This window comes from Narcine bancroftii, chromosome 11, assembly GCF_036971445.1.
Source record: "Narcine bancroftii isolate sNarBan1 chromosome 11, sNarBan1.hap1, whole genome shotgun sequence".
Lineage (NCBI taxonomy): Eukaryota > Metazoa > Chordata > Chondrichthyes > Torpediniformes > Narcinidae > Narcine > Narcine bancroftii.
This window is the reverse complement of record NC_091479.1, coordinates 5883467-5901040: the sequence shown is the minus strand read 5'-3', so window position 1 is coordinate 5901040 and position 17574 is coordinate 5883467. Positions and strand designations below refer to the sequence as shown.

Genomic DNA, 17574 nt, shown 5'->3' with positions numbered 1-17574 from the left:
GTAATAGGTAGATTCAGGACCTGTGTTAGCACCAGGTGTCTACAGAGTAGGTTATCCCACAGGTAGAGAGTTAGATTTTTTATAATGCATTTCCTGACAGTATGAGATAGAATTCAAACAGATTTAGCCTATTTCACACTCACTGAACTGATCGTCCCTGGCCTCATAAAGTGCTAGGATGCAGAGTTCCTGTTTTCCTCAAGAATCTGTGTCCCAGCACCTGCTGTTACTCACAGCTCAGCGGCTAAGGATTCCTGTTGTTACTGATTCAGACACTGATTCAGATGCATGGGCAGAAAGAAGAAATCGACAATTGCAATCTTAGCCATCCATACAGCCTGCAACTCCACCCGATCAGCTCTCAACACCAACAAGATTTATGGCATTGCAGGCTATAATGAAATGATATGCACTTCCGTTGGAAAGAAGCCATATATTATCTGATAGATGCCTGTTATTTGACATTTTCCACCAACATCAACAATAATCTGCAAATTCCACATAAGACACACCCATCCCCAGACACAGCTCTATCAAGTCATTTCCCTGCCTCGGCCCATCAGCCAGCAGGCCGCATGGGAAACATGCATAAAAAGCAAATATTAGCCAATTTCCTCTGTTCATCTCACTCTTTACAATCTCCAATTTCTGACCTTCCCTCCAGCACTTGCAGATTTCTATCCAGAAGGGGCACCACAAGTTTATTGTCATGTTAATCTTGGTGCAGCCAGAACGGTTCTTCCGTGAGCAGTCTCGCAAGTCAACTCTATTGTGCATACAGCCGCATAAAATAGCAGAGCAAGAGCATAGTGTTACAGTGAAAAGATCATTTAGTACATAGCAAAGTCAGCGCTGGTGTGAAGAAACTGTCTGTCTGTTGGTGTGTGTTTTCACACTCGTACATTAAAGTTCACACTCTTGAACCTTCTCCCTGTCAGAGGAAGGGAGAAGAGAATGCAGTCAGGACGCAATCACAAGATATAGAAGCAGAAGTAGGCCCATCCAGTCTGCTCTGCCATTCTAGCATGAGCTGACCCATCCTCCCACTCAGCCCCACTCCCCGGCTTTCTCCCTGTTACCCTTGATGCCTGACTCATAAACACCTGTCAATTTCTGTCTTAAATACACCCAATAACCTCGCTTCCACAGCCGCCTGTGGCAACAAGTTCTACAGACTCACGACCCTGCGCCTAAAGAATTTTTTTCCACATCTCTGTTTTAAATTGTCGTCCTTTTATCCTGATTTCGTGTCCTGCATGCGATGGATCTTGAGTATGTTGGCTGCTTTTCTGAGGCAATGAAAGTTGGAGGGGAGGAAGGCCTGGGTGATGTTCTGAGCTGCATTCACCACCTTCTGCAGTTCCTTCCGATTATGGGCAGAGCAGCCCCTATACCACGCTGAGATGCATCCAGCAAGAATGCTTACCTTCCAATGTTTAGCTGTCATGTTATAATTTCAGAAGTACGAAAATCTGGACTGGGTTGGTCTGGATTCTCAGGCAGCACTTTAAAAATTCAAATGTAAGGAGGGGTAAAAGTGGTACTGCTTGTGGACGGAACACTTGCAGTTTCCACTGCATCTGCTGCAATGACTTCCATAAATACTTTTGTATATTACCTTGTCTACCACTTTCTGATTTTCTTGTAATAAGATTATTTCCCACATGCGCATGCATGATGTCTAGAAGACTGGAGCTATGGTCCTGTCCCACAAATTTAATAACCATTTCCATGGATTTTTCTGCAGTCGCCTTTTTTATATTGTGGACTTTCTGTCTGATGTCGTATGTTTCCATTAGAACAGTATTGCCCATGCCACATTCTAGTTTCTTGATTATTCAAAGTTTGTCACTCACTAGGCACTTTCAGGTGGCCAAAATACTCCGATGTCAAGCCGCATATTATATCCCTATGTGGCTGTCGGGAGGCCACCTGAAAGCGCAGGAGGCGCCTGCGAAGCGCACTTTGTAACCCTCCTCCGGGAGGGATAATCGCCGGAGCACAAAGGTCCCCCCAGGCACCTGAATGTGGCTGCTGACAATCAGCTGGCGAGTCCCCCGGCGCGGGACGTCAGCGCTGGGGCAGTCGGCGCAGGTTGTTAGCACTGGGGCTGACAGTGGAAGCTTCGCAATTTGCTTGGTTTTTAAGGAAATCCAGTAGCTTTTCAATTTCAATCATAAATTAATTAAATTTGATTTGATTAGACAAAGGAACAGATTATCAAGATCGCCTCTGTTAGACATGATTCCCCCAATCTTAGCATCGCTCGTTCAGTTCCACATCCACTAACAGAAAATGCTGCAGAAACCCAGCTGGTCAAAATTTGTGGAAAGAGAAACCACTTTATGTTTGGGATTAACATCACAGATGCTGCCTGACCAGTTGAGTTTTTCCCAGCGTTTTCTGGTTTTCATCTATTGAACTAGTACAACCCAAATTTCGTGAACTATAGATAATTGGAATAAATTAGAGGTTTGTATAAAATGAGGACAGGATTTATCCTGCTCCATTGTTCAATTTCCCAGTCCTGCTATGTGCTCCTCCACAAGTCTACAGCGAACACTGGTGTGGTGCTGACCAATATCTCTATCAAAAAAACTAAACGAAACTCTTCCTACCTTGTAACCCTCTATTTTTCTGTCACGTATGTGCCTGCCTAAGAGACTTTCAAATGCCCCTAGCTTTTCAGCCTTCCCCACCACCCATGGCAAGGCCTTCCAGGCACCCACAACTCTCTTTGTAAAAAAAACTTACCCCTGATGACTTCACTAAACTTTCCTCCCTTCACTTTGCTGCTTCCACCCTGGGAAAAAGACACTAGCAGTCCACCCTATCTATGCCTTTCAATTTTGCAGACCTCTATTGTCACCTCTCATCCTTCTTCGCTTCAGAGAGAAAAGTCCCAGCTCTGCTAATTTTGCAATCCAGGCAACATCCTGGTAAATTTCCTCTGCACCCTCTCCATAGCTTCCACATCCTTCCCGTAATGAGGTGACCAGAACTGAACACTCACTTCTCAATCCACATTGCAAGGCTACAGGGGACTGACCAGCTCACTGGCCAGTTTATTCTCTAAATCACCTATTAAATGTCTAATCACATCCATCTCACACTGAGGTACAATCCCCACACATAGGTTATCTTGAATCACTTACCTCTCTCCAACCTGTTAAAGACCAAAAAATGCGATCCCAATATCCAATAAGATATTGTAAAGAGAGGGATGATGAGAATAAGAAGCCAGAAATTAACGGACATTAATGATCTCCCCATTCTGATTATTGTCACAAAATTATCTTACATTGATTTAAGTTCATTGGATAAATGAAAACCACACACCTTTCCAAGATGATCTCATCACTGTGGATCCACTGAACAGTTGGTGTTGGATACCCAGACACCACACACGTTAATACCACTGACTGTCCTGCAACCTTATTAATGGAGACAGGTTTCTGGAGGAACATCAGTTTTCGCTCTGCACCCATTTCTGAAAAAGCACAAGAGAGAACAGTGGGTTATCACAGCTGCACCAGGTTGTTTCCGTTCATAAAGAGCTCCTGGATCAGTGGTTCTCAACTTTTTTCTTTCCACTCACATTCCACCTGAAGTAATCCCTTACTAACCACACAGCACCTTTGGCATAAATGCTCTGTGGTTACATAAGGTGGTATGTGAGTGGGAAAAACGTTGAGAACCACTGACCAAGACCTTAAACAAACTCCACTGGACAAAAATGGGAAATCAATGCAAAGAAGCACATTAAAATTTAAAACTTCTCTTATAAAATGGATCCTTAATGCAACACAGGGAATTATGTTTGCTTCAACCACTAGTTCTCAACCTTTTTTTCACTCTCACATACCACCTGAAGTCATCCCTTATCAACCACACCGCACCAATGTCATCCTATGCACTCTATGCCATAGGTGCTCTGTGGTGAGTAAGGGATGACTTAAGGAGGTAAGTGAGTGAGGGGAAAAAAAAGGTTGAAAAGCACTGGCTTCACCAGAAAAGGCCTATTCCACAACAGAGAACTTACAAATGAGGTATTTCATTATTCAACAGAGATACATTCCCTTCATGGGTGAAACTTAACAGAAATTTCCCCAACTGAATCATCAGACATTTCACTTTTTCTGTGCAAAACTGCAAAATTAGGAGTTTACATCTGGACATCCCAACTTGCTTCACGTGGATCTCCATCGTCACTGAGCAGATAAAATTTCCTTTGCGTGGAACAGCTAGTCTAACACCAGAATGCCACCTTGACACTGTTGACTGGAATCGAGTTACCTGGCAAAACTGTAAGCTTCACTTCTTCGCTCATCTTGGAAGAGCCCGCTGTTTCCAAGGAACAGCGGTAAGATCCAGTATCACTGTTAGAGATGTTGTTGATCTCCAAGGTGCCACTGGGGAGTTTCAGGAACCTCCCTTCCACCACTATAAGCTGCCCATTATGCTCCCACTTCACAAATGGAACAAGACCAGCATTCACCTCACAGCCGAGCAGGGCCGTCTCGCCTTGGTGCACAGAGACAGCCTTGGACTGGCCACTGAACCGAGGAAGACCTGAAACAACCACAGTCATGAGTCACTCACAGGCCATTATGACAAATAATAAAGCAAGATACTGCAGAAATCAGAACTTAAAAGGGGATCTTGGAATATGGAAGCAAGGCTACAACTGTGGAGATCATTCTCTACATCGAAAGGCAATTGAGGTACAAGATTGAAGATTTAAGGCAGAAGCACTGAGCAAGTCGAGAACATCTACAGGGAAGGCTACCATCATCAAGGACCACCCAGTACACACTCCGTTCTCGCTGCTACGATTAGGAAAGAGGCATTGGTGCCACAAGTCTCGCACCCCAGGTTCAGGAACAGCTGTTACCCCTCCGCCATCAGATCCCTCAATGACAAACTCAATCAGGGACTCATTTAAGGACTCTGACTTGTGCACTTTGTTAATTTTTGTTATACTCTCTGTATTGCACAGTTTGCTTACATTTCTTTATCTATTGACATTTATTTGTTTACATGTGTCCTTTTTTTTGCACTCGCAATAGGTAATTCCGCCTCACCTGCAGGAGAAAGAATCTCAGGGTTGTATGTGATGTCGTGCATGACATACGCTGACAATAAGTCTGAAATCTGAATTACTGGAATCTGAAACACGAGGCTGTCCCATGAAAGTTGGTGCATGTGTTTCAGGGAGGAGAGTAAGTAAGTATTGGGGCAGCGGGGGAGCCACAGATTCCTGTTGCTGTTTGGCAAGAAGAAGGGCTTCCTGATTTCTCACCTGACACACCCGACATGAACATTGGGATGTGCCCATTATTGTATGGCCCTTCTAACCCAGAGGAAATAGTTGCTCTTTACCTGATCTAATTTTTCGCATTTTAATGACCTCTATTAACATTAGGCCTGCAAGGGATTTACAGAGCTATTAAGTTACACCCATTCAGCGACTTTATTCATATTTTTTAAAATTTAAGATTTCCCCTTTCAGTTTAACGAGACTGGCTGAGGAGGTCGTTTCCATAGCAACTCCAATATCAAAGAAACTCAGCTCTTGTTACAGATAACTGAAGAATTTGTCAATTAAAAATGACTGTCAAAAAGGCTACACAAAATCTCTGCAGGCTTTGAATCTTTCCATATCAAACAGTCCCCTCATCGCTGCAACCTGAGTGTACCTTATAGGGAATGGAAGTATATTTGTTCAAAGACATCTTCTCAGTCGAAGAAAGTGAAATACAACCTCGATTCTTTTTGATGTTCTGGTTTGAAACCAAAATATCTATTTTACAGTCTATAAAGAGATTGAAACAATTTCCTTCTGAGGCAGATCCCTTCTGATATTCAAAAATACAACACACCCAACATAAATCAAACAGTACTGATGAGAACATTCAGCTTATTGGATTAGTACCTGCTCTTACAATGGGCTCTCCAGTTAGTCGTCCTCTCCACCCTTCCTACTGCATGGAAATTGCTTATTGATTCTTTCCCATTTCCTTTCCAATGTCACCAATGAATCTTCTTTTACTGTCTTGTCATTCCAGATTACAAATGACCATTAAGTGGAAATTCCTTGTTGCAAACTCAACCTCAAACTGAATTGAAAGCCAGTTGATGGTCACCCAGTCAGGAGAGACCATTTTGAACAACCTACGGTACAGCTTGAAGGAAGTCAGAAACACAGGGGTGCAAATGGAAAGGGACCAAAGGGTTGCCATGTACAAGTCACTAGACAACAGGGTCAAGGGTTGACCCAACGTGGCCCTCATACAGAGAGCACCAAGTGCCACTATGTGGAGGTTCTATCTGTCTCAGGTGTTGCGAAGGATAGGTCTGGCCCCACTGCCACATAATGTCCCGGTCAGCTGGACAGTTTTCCACACAAGACCATCAGACAGACAGTGGTCAGCACAGAACATCCTACAGACACTGAGAGGCAAGGACTCGATGGACCTAGAGGGATGGTTCCCTGAGCAGACTGTCCAGGTCATCTCATCACCAGTGTATGTCCAGGACTTCACCTGGCTGGTGGTGAGAGGAGCCCTCCTGGTCAGATCCTACCTGTATAACAGAAATATCCATGGTGCACGTTGTCCCTAATATGACTACAGTGGAGTGCAGACAGTTGCCAACTTATTCGAAAAATGCAGATTTGCCAACAGTCTGTGGAGAAGGAAGCAAGGGTCCTTGTCACGGTTCATCCCCAGCAGCAGCGTGGCAAAGGACTCTCTGATCTTTGAGCTGTTCCCGGGAACTCACACAGAGTCAGGCATCCAAAAGTGCTGGAAGATGCCCTTTAGTCTGCCTGAAACCTGTGGGTCTTTTAGCATCCGGAGATATCAGTACAGGAATGCTGCCGACTGGCACATTCCAGTTTGCAGGAGTACATGCTGAGGCTTGGTGCAGCCAACGTGAAAGGACCTTCCGGTCCTTTCGATCCGAGGTGAGGGGCAGAGACCGAGGGGAAGCCCCTCAAACAATGGGGAGGGGAGGGGGGGTGGGAAGGACAAGGTGCCACAATGGTGGCAATAATGTAATTATATAACAATGTACAGTGTCTGGAATGTATAAATATGTTGCGAAGGATATGAAAAGACTTTGATCAGTTTCCTTTCGTAAATAATTTTTGTGAATAAAGACTATTTATGGAACAAAAAAGCAGGAGCTCCTGGACTATCTGATGTGCTCTTGGCAAGTCACACCATTGTCAGGTCACTTGAGGCAGGAGACTGTGGATACCAGACTGGTACAAGAAACAAACCACTGGAAGAATTTGCAAGTTAAACAGCCTCGAAAGAGGAAAAAGGAAATTTGAGATGTCTACCTGAAACATGAACAAATCTTTCCCCCACCACCCCCCACCCCACACACAGCCGCTGCTTGACCTGCTCAGTTTGTTTTCTGCCCTTTCGCCTGGGATTGGGGGTCCAATACCAATGGTTCCACTCTCCTCACTTATTAAATACTCCATCAGCTTCTCCAGCAGAACTCACTGCCCACATACGTTCATTTCCCTTTTTTACAGAGTGGCTAGAGTTTACAGCCACCGGCCTCAAATTCATTGTAGCGTAGTCTTCAACTCTTTTACAAAGAAAACAAAGAAGGAATGTACTTGGTAACTGGCAGTTGCTGATCAGTACAGTTTCTCTGCGGTAATTACGCACACTTTATTTCAGAATTGCTATACTGCCTCACCACCCTGCCCCTCTTGTCTTAGAAGCACCTTTTCTTATCCCAGTCTATGTCCTGGAATTCAATCTTAAATCTCACCATCTTCCCTCTCCTCCACATAAATGGAGTGGCCATGGTTAGTGCAACGTTGTTACAGCACCAGTGGTCAGGACTGGGGTTCAAATCCCACGCTGTCTGTCAGGAGTATGTACGTTCTCCCTGAGTCTGTGTGGGTTTCCTCCGTGGACTCATTTCCTCTCACAAAATGTACCAGGGATGTAGGTCAATTGGATGTAATTGGCCAGCATGGGCTCATGGTCTGTAAGGGCCTGTTACTGTAAGTCTAAATTTAAATATTTAAATGCTCTTAAAACATGTGTGATTTTTCATCCCTCTTTCCTTGGTAGCACTCTTTGAAGCAGCTGGGATATTTTACTGAAGTAAATGGTGTATTAATACATTGCTCCTGTACTATTATTAAAACCTTATATTCCACAAGAATCTGTTCTGTCATTTGTTCAATCTCCTGTTCCTCTCCCCTGAAGGTGTGCGCTCTGGGTTGAATTCCACAGAGACTGGCTGCCCTTCAAGACCCCATTCCATGTAATTTTCTTCTCTTCAGAGTCAGTGCTGACAGGTAATTGATGACTATCATATCTCAACCCAAAACTGTCCTCATTCACGAGCCATAGCTCAGCAGCGTCACTGGGCGAGGACTGGAATGTGGAGACCAGCAGGAATATTCTTGCTGAGTGACTGGAAGCCTTTCAATCAACAACAGCAGCCTTTGGGTATGCACCCAATGTTATCTGAGGTCAGGCCAATTGAAATTTACAAGGTTGACATTAATAGATTTTACTTGAGTAAAGATAATGCGATAAAGGGAAAAACCAGCAACTTGGAGCTGTAAAACAAACTGTCGATAGAGTGGTACGGCTCTAATGTAGCGGTTAGCGCAACACTATTACACCACTAGTGACCCGGGTTCAAAACCAGTGCTGTCTGTAAGGAGTTTGTATGTTCTCCGTGTCTGTGTGGGTTTCTGCTGGGCACTCCGGTTTCCTCCTACCAGGGGAATGTAGGTTAATTGGGTGTAAACTGGGCGGCACAAGCTCATGGGCCAAAGGGCCTGTTACCACGCTGAATGTCTAAATTTAAAACATTTTAGAACACAATTTAAACTGAAATTGGTTTTATGGGGATGAATGGCCTCTTCCTATTCCTCGGTACTGAACCAGTGATGATTTTAACCCATAGAAGGGCTGAAACTAATGATCCTAGTTTTCCCTTTCAGAGTAAAGGAAAAACTATGAGATAATTTGGACATGGAACATTTAAGAGTACAGCACAGGAACTAGCCCTTCAACCCACGGTGTCAGTGCTAACCATGATGCCAATTTAAACTAATTCCACCTGTCTGCATGTGGTAAACATCTCTCCATCCCAAACCTCTGCCTGTCTAGATGCCTCAAACATTGCTATGGTTTCGAGTTCCACAATCTCCCCTGGCAGAGCATTCCAGGAACCTCTGTGTAAAAAAAAACCTCATAAATCTTTTAAACTTTGCCCTCTCTCACCTTAAAGCAATGTCTTCTAGTATTAGTGATCACAGACAAAGGAACAGAATTGACATTCCCTCCCTTGGAAAAAAGATAACTTATCTACCCTGGGTACACACACACACACACACACACACACACACACACACACACACCCACACCACACCCCCACACAACACACACATCCACATCCCCCACACACACAACCCCACACTACACGCACACAACACACAAACACACATCCACAACCCCACACCACACACACACACCCACAACACACCCCCACACACCACACACACACACAACCCCACACCACACACACATACACACACACACACACACAAGCAGGCAGATAACTATGCAGGGGCCAATGCAGAAGGAAGTGACAAATTGCATTATGGAAGTTGTAGAAATATTATAGACAATAGACAATAGGAGCTGGAGTAGGCCCTTCGGCCCGTCGAGCCAGCACCGCCATTTTACAGATCATGGCTGATCACTACCATCAGTACCCCTTTCCAGCCTTATCCCCATAACCCTTAACTCCTTTGCCCACTTCTTCACCACTACAGTACGATTTGGCAATTCACACATCAGCAGCTCCTGCAACATTCTAAATATTTTTATTACAAATTTCTCCTCCTATGATCTCTGGGTCTTGTTCCTGAGACAGGAGGCCTGATAGATGTGTGCAGATTTTAATGCAAGGCAAGGAAGTGAGAGAAATGATCTAACGAGATTCCAAGTTGTGATACAGAGCATGTAAGTATTTGTAAAACCAGAGCATTGAACAAGGGAGAATCAATGAAAGCGATGGAATGAGAAGAGCTGTGGGGTAAAGTAGAAGATCATCAATCAAACAGCAAAATTTTGCTTACATTCACTCCAGGAATGTCACAGGGTTGTTGAAAGAGCGTTCATTGTTTGAACGGGATGCAATCCTTTGACAGAATCGAATGAAAAGTAGAAGACTTTGTTACAAGGATGCAAAATTGACCACTTTAAGAGTTCCTAATGATTTGATTATCATGTTATTACTTCTGATCATCAATATGAGCTATTTCTGGACCATGATTCTTACAGAGCTGGTCCACAGCATTATTTAGTGCTGGCTTCTAATCTTTCTCACATTACAAGTGAGCATCAAGGTATCCTGAGACAATAGAAAAATAATTAATTCACACCAATTAATGAATGTTTGCTTCTTCAAGAGAGCAAATGGCACACTACCTCTCATTCATCATTCCCTCAACCACTTGGATTTTTTTTCCTTTTATCTCCACTAATTTGACACTTGGTTTCATTCCCCACCCGTGAGATTCTATAGTAAAGCTGTAAACACAGACTGACTAGTCAGTTTGGAAGGAAGCTACTCTTGGGCAGAACTGAACTGAAAGTAACAACCACAAAATCAGTGGACGAAACCAAACACGTTGAGAGAAATGTTCCAGCATTTTATAGTTACAGAGATTAACAGACTAGTTTCTAAAACACTTCTTCTGAGATGGCCCTTGAAAATTGAGGAAGACTTCCTGCTGCTCTTAAACTGTGTTAGATACCATAAAGAGAATAAGTTGACAGAACCTTCGGCCCAGGATCTCTGTACCAAACTAGATCCCCAAATAAAACAAAACTTCTGTTGCTTGCACACATTACACTCCTCTATTCCCAGCCTCTTAAACACACTATCAAATCTGCTTCCTGGCAGCCCGTGCCACACACCACCACTCTTTGTGTAAAGACTTTCCTTGCACACCTCCTTTAAATTTTCTGCCTCCTCACTTTAAATGGCACACAACCTCTCATTCTCTGGTGTGTGACAGTTTTACCCTGGGGAAAAAAATGCTGACTGTCAATGCCCCGCATCATTCTATAAACCTATCAGGTGTCCCCTCAGCCTTCAATGCTCCAGAGACAACAAGGGTTCCAATATGGATCCCCGCAGAACACCACTGGCCAAAATAAGACCCTTCCACCATTGCCCCGTCTTCTCCGAGCCAGCCAGTTCTGAATCCAAACAATCAATTCACTATGGAACCCATGCATCTATACCTTCTCAAACAGCCTACCATGAGGGACTTTGTCAAATGTCCATGCAGATGACATCCACTGCCCTAACCTCATCAACTGCCTTTTTCAGCTCCTCAGAAACTCAATCATATTTTTAAGATACGACCTGCACACACAAAGTCTAATCTGACCATGCCTTTCCAAATGTGCATAAATCTTATCCCGAAGTATCCTCTTCGATAGTTTCCCGTCCACTGATGTGGCAGCGCACCATCCCCCAGCATCTTCACATTAACTTCATGCAGATCTGAACAGGTTAACACTGCGCCTAGCTGGTCTGAGCATGGCACCAGCCGTTTATTTGCGGTGAGAGAGAAAAGCAACTTTACAAATATAAAGAATACATTGGTTGTTTGCAGGCAGTGCGTTGCTGTCTGTTCATGAGGTGGTCCTTCGCAATAACACCAGTGTGATTTATAGCTTAACTGGAAGATGTAAAAGGAATAATAAGCGGTCGAATGGCTGGAGCCCAAACTGTTCTAAGCACATGCAAAGTTCCAAGAATGAAAGAGGCCTGATTGCCATTTGTGTGGGAGTTAATCAATAACAGATTTATTCGACATGCAAACTTACTGAATGAACAGAGAAGTCAGCTGCATGACAATTGGGCAACATTCTTCTGGTAGTGAACATGACTCCTGGGTGAATGCAGACTACAAAGTGTTATCAGCGCCTTATTTTGTCCCCTGATCTCTCTCTACTTGATCTGGGTTGGTTATTTTTAACTGAGTAAGCAGGAGTCAGGTTTCTCAGCTGCATAATTGTTAAGTAAATACATTCTCCTTCACTCACTCAAGCTACACACTCACAGAGGGATTTGCTTTCAACTGACCCATCATTGATAAGACGTGGCAGCAGACCAATAACTGACTCACTCTGCTCTCTGCTTCCAATCCTAGCAATAGCTTAGAGACTATGGGCTCTGGGACAAAAGCCAACAGGAGTCAATTACCTTGAACATGAGTTTCCCCAGTGAATTGAACGCAGCATGCCTGAATAACACAAGTCCTCCCTCCCCCACTACCCCTGACCTTGATCTCTCTCACCCTCAACCCTGCCACTCTGGACGCTGCGGATCGATGAAACAGCCACATTGGAGAAGGTACGTACGTACACAAGGATCTAGTCTGCTGCAAGAAAGCCAAGTCGAAAAAGCAGCTCCAATGCACAGATATCTTAATGGGATGAAACACAAAGGCCTGCTGACACGGTGAAGTAAAAACACAATGCTGGAGAAACTCAGCAGATCATTTATGTAACAAAGATAGATACATAACCAATGTTTCAAGGTTGAGCCCTTCATCAAGGGCTGAAAAAAATATAGGCAGACACCTGAACAAAATGGTGAGGGGGAGGAGCACAGTCCCACAGACAGGAGGTAATAGGTGGATAAGGGAGCGAGGGCACTACTAGCAAACAGGGGGGAGGAAGGATGGCTCTGTGAATGGAGAGGAAAGGGGAGGGAGAGCTAGAGGGAAGAAGACAGACAGGTGGAGAAGAGAGGGAGAACAGGAAGTAGGCTAGCAGAAACTGGAGAATTTAAATTTAGACACACAGCTCAGTAACAGACCCACAAGGCCGTGGCGCCCAATTAACCTACACCCCCAGTGTGTTTTGAACAGTGGGAAGAAACCGGAGGCCCCAGGGAAAACTCCTTACAGACAGCACGGGGTTTGAACCCTGGACCCGATCACTGCCATTGTAAAAGCATTGCGGTCACCACTAGGCCAACAGTGCAGCCCCACATGTTAATGCCATCCAGTTGGAGTACCCAAACAGAAAATTAAGAGTTGCTCCTTCGATTTACAGGATCGTACATGAGGCCATGGCCAGACATGTCAGCATGTGAGTGGATGTGCAGAATTGAAATGGTTGGCCACTGCGAGATCCCTGACACTGAACTGGACAGAGAGAAGATGCTCACTGAAGCAATATCCCAGTCTGCGCCCAGTCTCTGCGATGCAGCGAAGGCCACATCATAATACTGGCAAAAAGTTGTAGCAGTCAACACAGTTTGCCTTGTACTCCTTTCCTTTCTTCTCTGACCTCGCCGTCGAAGTGTGCTCAACTGTCTTTGTGCCTCCAATCTCGCCCCAAGTGAGGCTCTGATCCGACAAAACCACTCGCCATGAGGAGACGACCCTAAGGACGGTGACCATGTGACGGACCAGCAAGGGGGTCTGTAGTTGAAGGCGGCGGGTGTTGGCGACTTGCAGGTAAGGAACCCACACAGGCTGTGGACTACTGGAGACTGGCTCATGAGATCCATGGATTCAAGAGGGTGCTGAGGACAAGAAGGGCTTCCAAAGGGCCCTGGGCACTGAACGTTTCCTCCTTGTGTCAAAGATTTGGATCTGGGCTTGGGTTGTCAATGGTTCAAACTAAACTGGAATTTTGTGCAGCTGTAGAGGCTGCGAAAGCGCTAGAAGGTAAATCCATGGACACTCAGTGACTCTGGGGGATCTCTTTTGTTTCTCTTTCTCTGACTGTAAGGGGCACTGAGCAATGCTAACAATTAATCTTTTGTGCAATACAGGCAGTCCCCGAGTTAAAAACGAATTCCGTTACCTGGGTCTGTTTTTAATTCGGATTTGTATGCAAGTCAGAACAGGTACTTTAAAGTATTTTTAAACATCATAAATATTAGGGTTAGGGTTTGCATATTTGTGATTCTTAATTCTTTATTATTCACACACAATACTCGTGTGAGACAGACAGCTTTGTAGTGAAGAAATGACTCACGTTTTTATTTGACTTACAGAGATATTGTTATAAAAAATTTGTTCACTCCCTCTCGCTCGCTTCCCCACTCTTGCTTGCTCAATTCCTCCCTCCAAGGTCTTGCAAAGGTTGAGATTGGTATGGAAATTGGTGATGGAATCAGCATGAACACTGGAATGGTATTGGTCAGGACAGGGACCTGCGTCAACAGAGGCATCGGGGGCTTAAGCTTGTTTGTAGTTGAGTCACCGGCGGAGGCGACTGGTTGGTGGGGATGGGAGTTAGCGATGGAGGTGTTGAAAGCTCGGGCCTGTGGACAGCAGGGACTGGGATGCAAATCCACATCGGAAGCTTCAGGAGCTCCACCTGCGGGCACCCGGGGCTGAGGTGGATACCCGCATCAGAGGTGTTGGGAGATCTGACCTGTGGGCAGCTGGGGACATGTTAGAAACCCACATCTGGAAGGTCAGTGATGGTGGGTATTTGGGGTCTGGTGGGTAGATGACATTTGTGTTCGCAATACTCAGTTGAAACAAAATAATCAAATTCTGAAGAAATATAATTTTGCAAGCACTGCCTCTTATTTACCTACTGTTTTAGAAAAACAATTGCAATTGGATCCTTGACTTTCTCATGGGAAGACCACAGTCAGTATGAATTGGAAACAACATCTCCTCCTCACTCACTGATTATCAACACAGGTGCACGTTAAGGATGCGTGGTTAGCCCACTGCTCGACTCGTTATATACGATAACTGTGTGGACTGGTAGAAAATTGTTTGTCCAATTGGAGGCCGGTAACTAGTGGAGTTCCTCAGGGATCAGTCCTGCGTCCACTATTGTTTATTATATATATTAACAATCTGGAAGAAGGGGTGGTGAATTGGATAAGTAAGTTTGCAGATGATACAAAGATTGGTGGTGTTGTGGACAGTGAGGTAGATTACCGTAGCTTAAAAAGAGATATAGGAAAGCTAGAGGAGTGGGCTGAGAAATGGCTGATGGAATTTAATACGGATAAGTGTGAAGTGTTGCATTTTGGAAAGGCAAATCTAAATAGGTCATATAGATTGAATGGTAGACAATTGAGGAGTGCAGAGCAACAAAGGGATTCAGGAGTGATGGTAAATAGTACCCTCAAGGCTGATACTCAGGTAGATGGTGTGGTGAAGAAGGCATTTGGAATGTTGGCCTTCATAAATCGGAGTATTGAATTCAAGAGTAGGGATGTTATGATGAAATTGTACAAGGCATTGGTGAGGCCAAGTTTGGAGTACTGTGTACAGTTTTGGTCACCAAATTATAGGAAGGATATAAACAAAATAGAGAGAGTGCAGAGAAGGTTCACGAGAATGTTGACAGGATGTCAGGGTTTGAGTTACAGAGAAAGGTTGAGCTGCCAGGGGTTTTTTCTCTGGAGCGTAGAAGATTGAGGGGGGATTTGATGGAGGTGTTCAAGATTTTAAAAGGGACAGAGAGAGTCAACGTGGATAGGTTTTTTCAATTAAGAGTGGGGGATATTCAAACCAGAGGCCATGGTTTGAGATTGCAGGGGGAAAATTATAAGGGGAACATGAGGGGAAATTTTTTCACGCAAAGGGTGGTTGGGATGTGGAATAAGCTTCCGGCGGAGGTGGTTGAAGCAAGGACGTTATTTACATTTAAGGAAAGACTGGATAATTACATGGAAGGGAGAGGATTGGAGGGGTATGGAACAGGTGCTGGTCAGTGGGACTAGGAGGGTGGGGATTTGTTCCGGCATGCACGAGTAGGGCCAAACTGGCCTGTTCTGTGCTGTATATGGTTATATGGTTTATATGGTAAGAACTTCAAATTCTTGGGATCAGCATCTCCAAGGATCTGTCCTGGGGCCTCCATGTTGATGCAATCACAAAGGCGGCTCACCAGCGGCTATACTTTGTGAGGTGCCTGAGGAGATTCAGTATTTCACTAAAGACTCTTGTAAACTTACAGGTGGACTGTGGAGAGCATTCTGGCTGGTTGCATCACGGCCTGGTATTTAGGTGCCAACTCTCAGGACAAGAATAAACTCCAGAGGGTGGTTACCTCGACCTGTGACATCACAGACACCAGAATTCACTCCATCGTGGACATCGACACGAGGTGGTGTCTTAAAAAAGCAGCCTTTATCCTCATTGACTCCACCACCCATGGCCAGGCCCTCTTCACTCTGCTTCTATCAGGAAAAAGGTAGAGGAGCCTAAAGACGAGAACTCAACAGCACAAGGATGGTTTCTTCCCCACTGTCATGATCAATGAACCAAAGACACGGCCTTACATTTTATGCACAATTATTTTTTATATAGTGATGTTGTAAGATGGTTTATGTGATGCTGTTGCAAAACACCAAATTCCACGACAATAAGGTCTGATTCTGATTTAATTTAAATTAGACTCAACCACGTTCGAACCAGAAGTTGTCGCCAGTTTGTAACTAGGGGTTGTTTATAAATCAGACGTCTTCAACCCAGGGACTGCTTGTATTACATTTTTGTTTTATTACATGACAATAAATAGCATCTGATCTGAAATCTATTCTCACCTTTCTCAGTCTCAATTCCAACAACATCTTTTCAAATCTTATCTCTTAAGTCCCTTTTCCTTTCCAAACATATGTACCTCATTCCTTGCTGAAAAGTTGGCTAAAAAGGTGCATGGTGTGTTGGCCTCCCTTATTCAGAAATCAGAGCTCAAGAGCTGCAAGGTCATGATTCACCGCTATTAAAAAGAGGAATGTGTTCAGTTCCGGTCACCTCATTATAGGAAGCATGTGGAAGCTTTGGATGGTGCAGAGGAGATTTGCCTGCATTAGAGGCCATGTTTTAGGAAGAATGGTTCAGAGATCTGAGACTTTTCTCTTTGCAACAACGGAGGATGAGGGGTGACAATAATGAGAAGTGGACAGTTGTCACTTTTTCCCCAGGGTGGAAATGCCCAATATCAGAGGACATCTGATCAAGGTGCATGGAAGAAAGTATAAGAGAGATGTCAGAGCAAGGTGTTTTACACAGAGAGCACTGGGTAATGGAATGCATTGCTGGGGCAGTGGTGAAGACCGAATCAACAAGAAAATTTAAAATGCTGTTACTGTGATGGAAGGATGAGTTTGACTGATCATGGAGTAGAATGCACAATATTGGGAAGGGTTGTGGCTGTCATGTGACAACACTGCCCCCTACCTAGTTGGAGGACAAACCAGTTACCAATCAAAGTTTGGTTCCGCCCCACCCATTAGTGCACACCTTGCTGTTGGCCACATGTCAATGATCTGGATTACACTCTCTAGCCTGCCTGGACTTGGCCGTGGGTCATTGGCTGTTGTAATTGGATTAATCCTCCTGGCACTGAGCTACTTGTCCCTGCTAATGACCTGGGCTTGTCCCTCCAGCACTATAAAAGTGTCATGTATTCTCCCTCTTTGCCAGCTTGGGACCACCCTGCTTCACTCCAGGCCTAGAAATGTGGAAGGGTGCTGGAGAAACTGTTGGTAAAATGTGCACTGTTAAAA

General features: G+C 44.5%; 1 protein-coding gene across 3 annotated transcripts in view; it reads right to left on the bottom strand.

Moving 5' to 3' along the window:
• Nucleotides 1-17574, bottom strand: part of LOC138745394 (neogenin-like) — a 176446-nt gene that overhangs the window by 73793 nt on the left and 85079 nt on the right. For all 3 annotated transcript variants that reach the window (XM_069902386.1, XM_069902385.1, XM_069902384.1), the window contains exons 3-4: nt 4297-4572; nt 3340-3490 (exon numbers count right to left, since the gene is read on the bottom strand). In XM_069902386.1, the coding sequence (XP_069758487.1) occupies nt 3340-3490; nt 4297-4572 (427 nt within the window). The remainder of the gene's footprint in view (nt 1-3339; nt 3491-4296; nt 4573-17574) is intronic.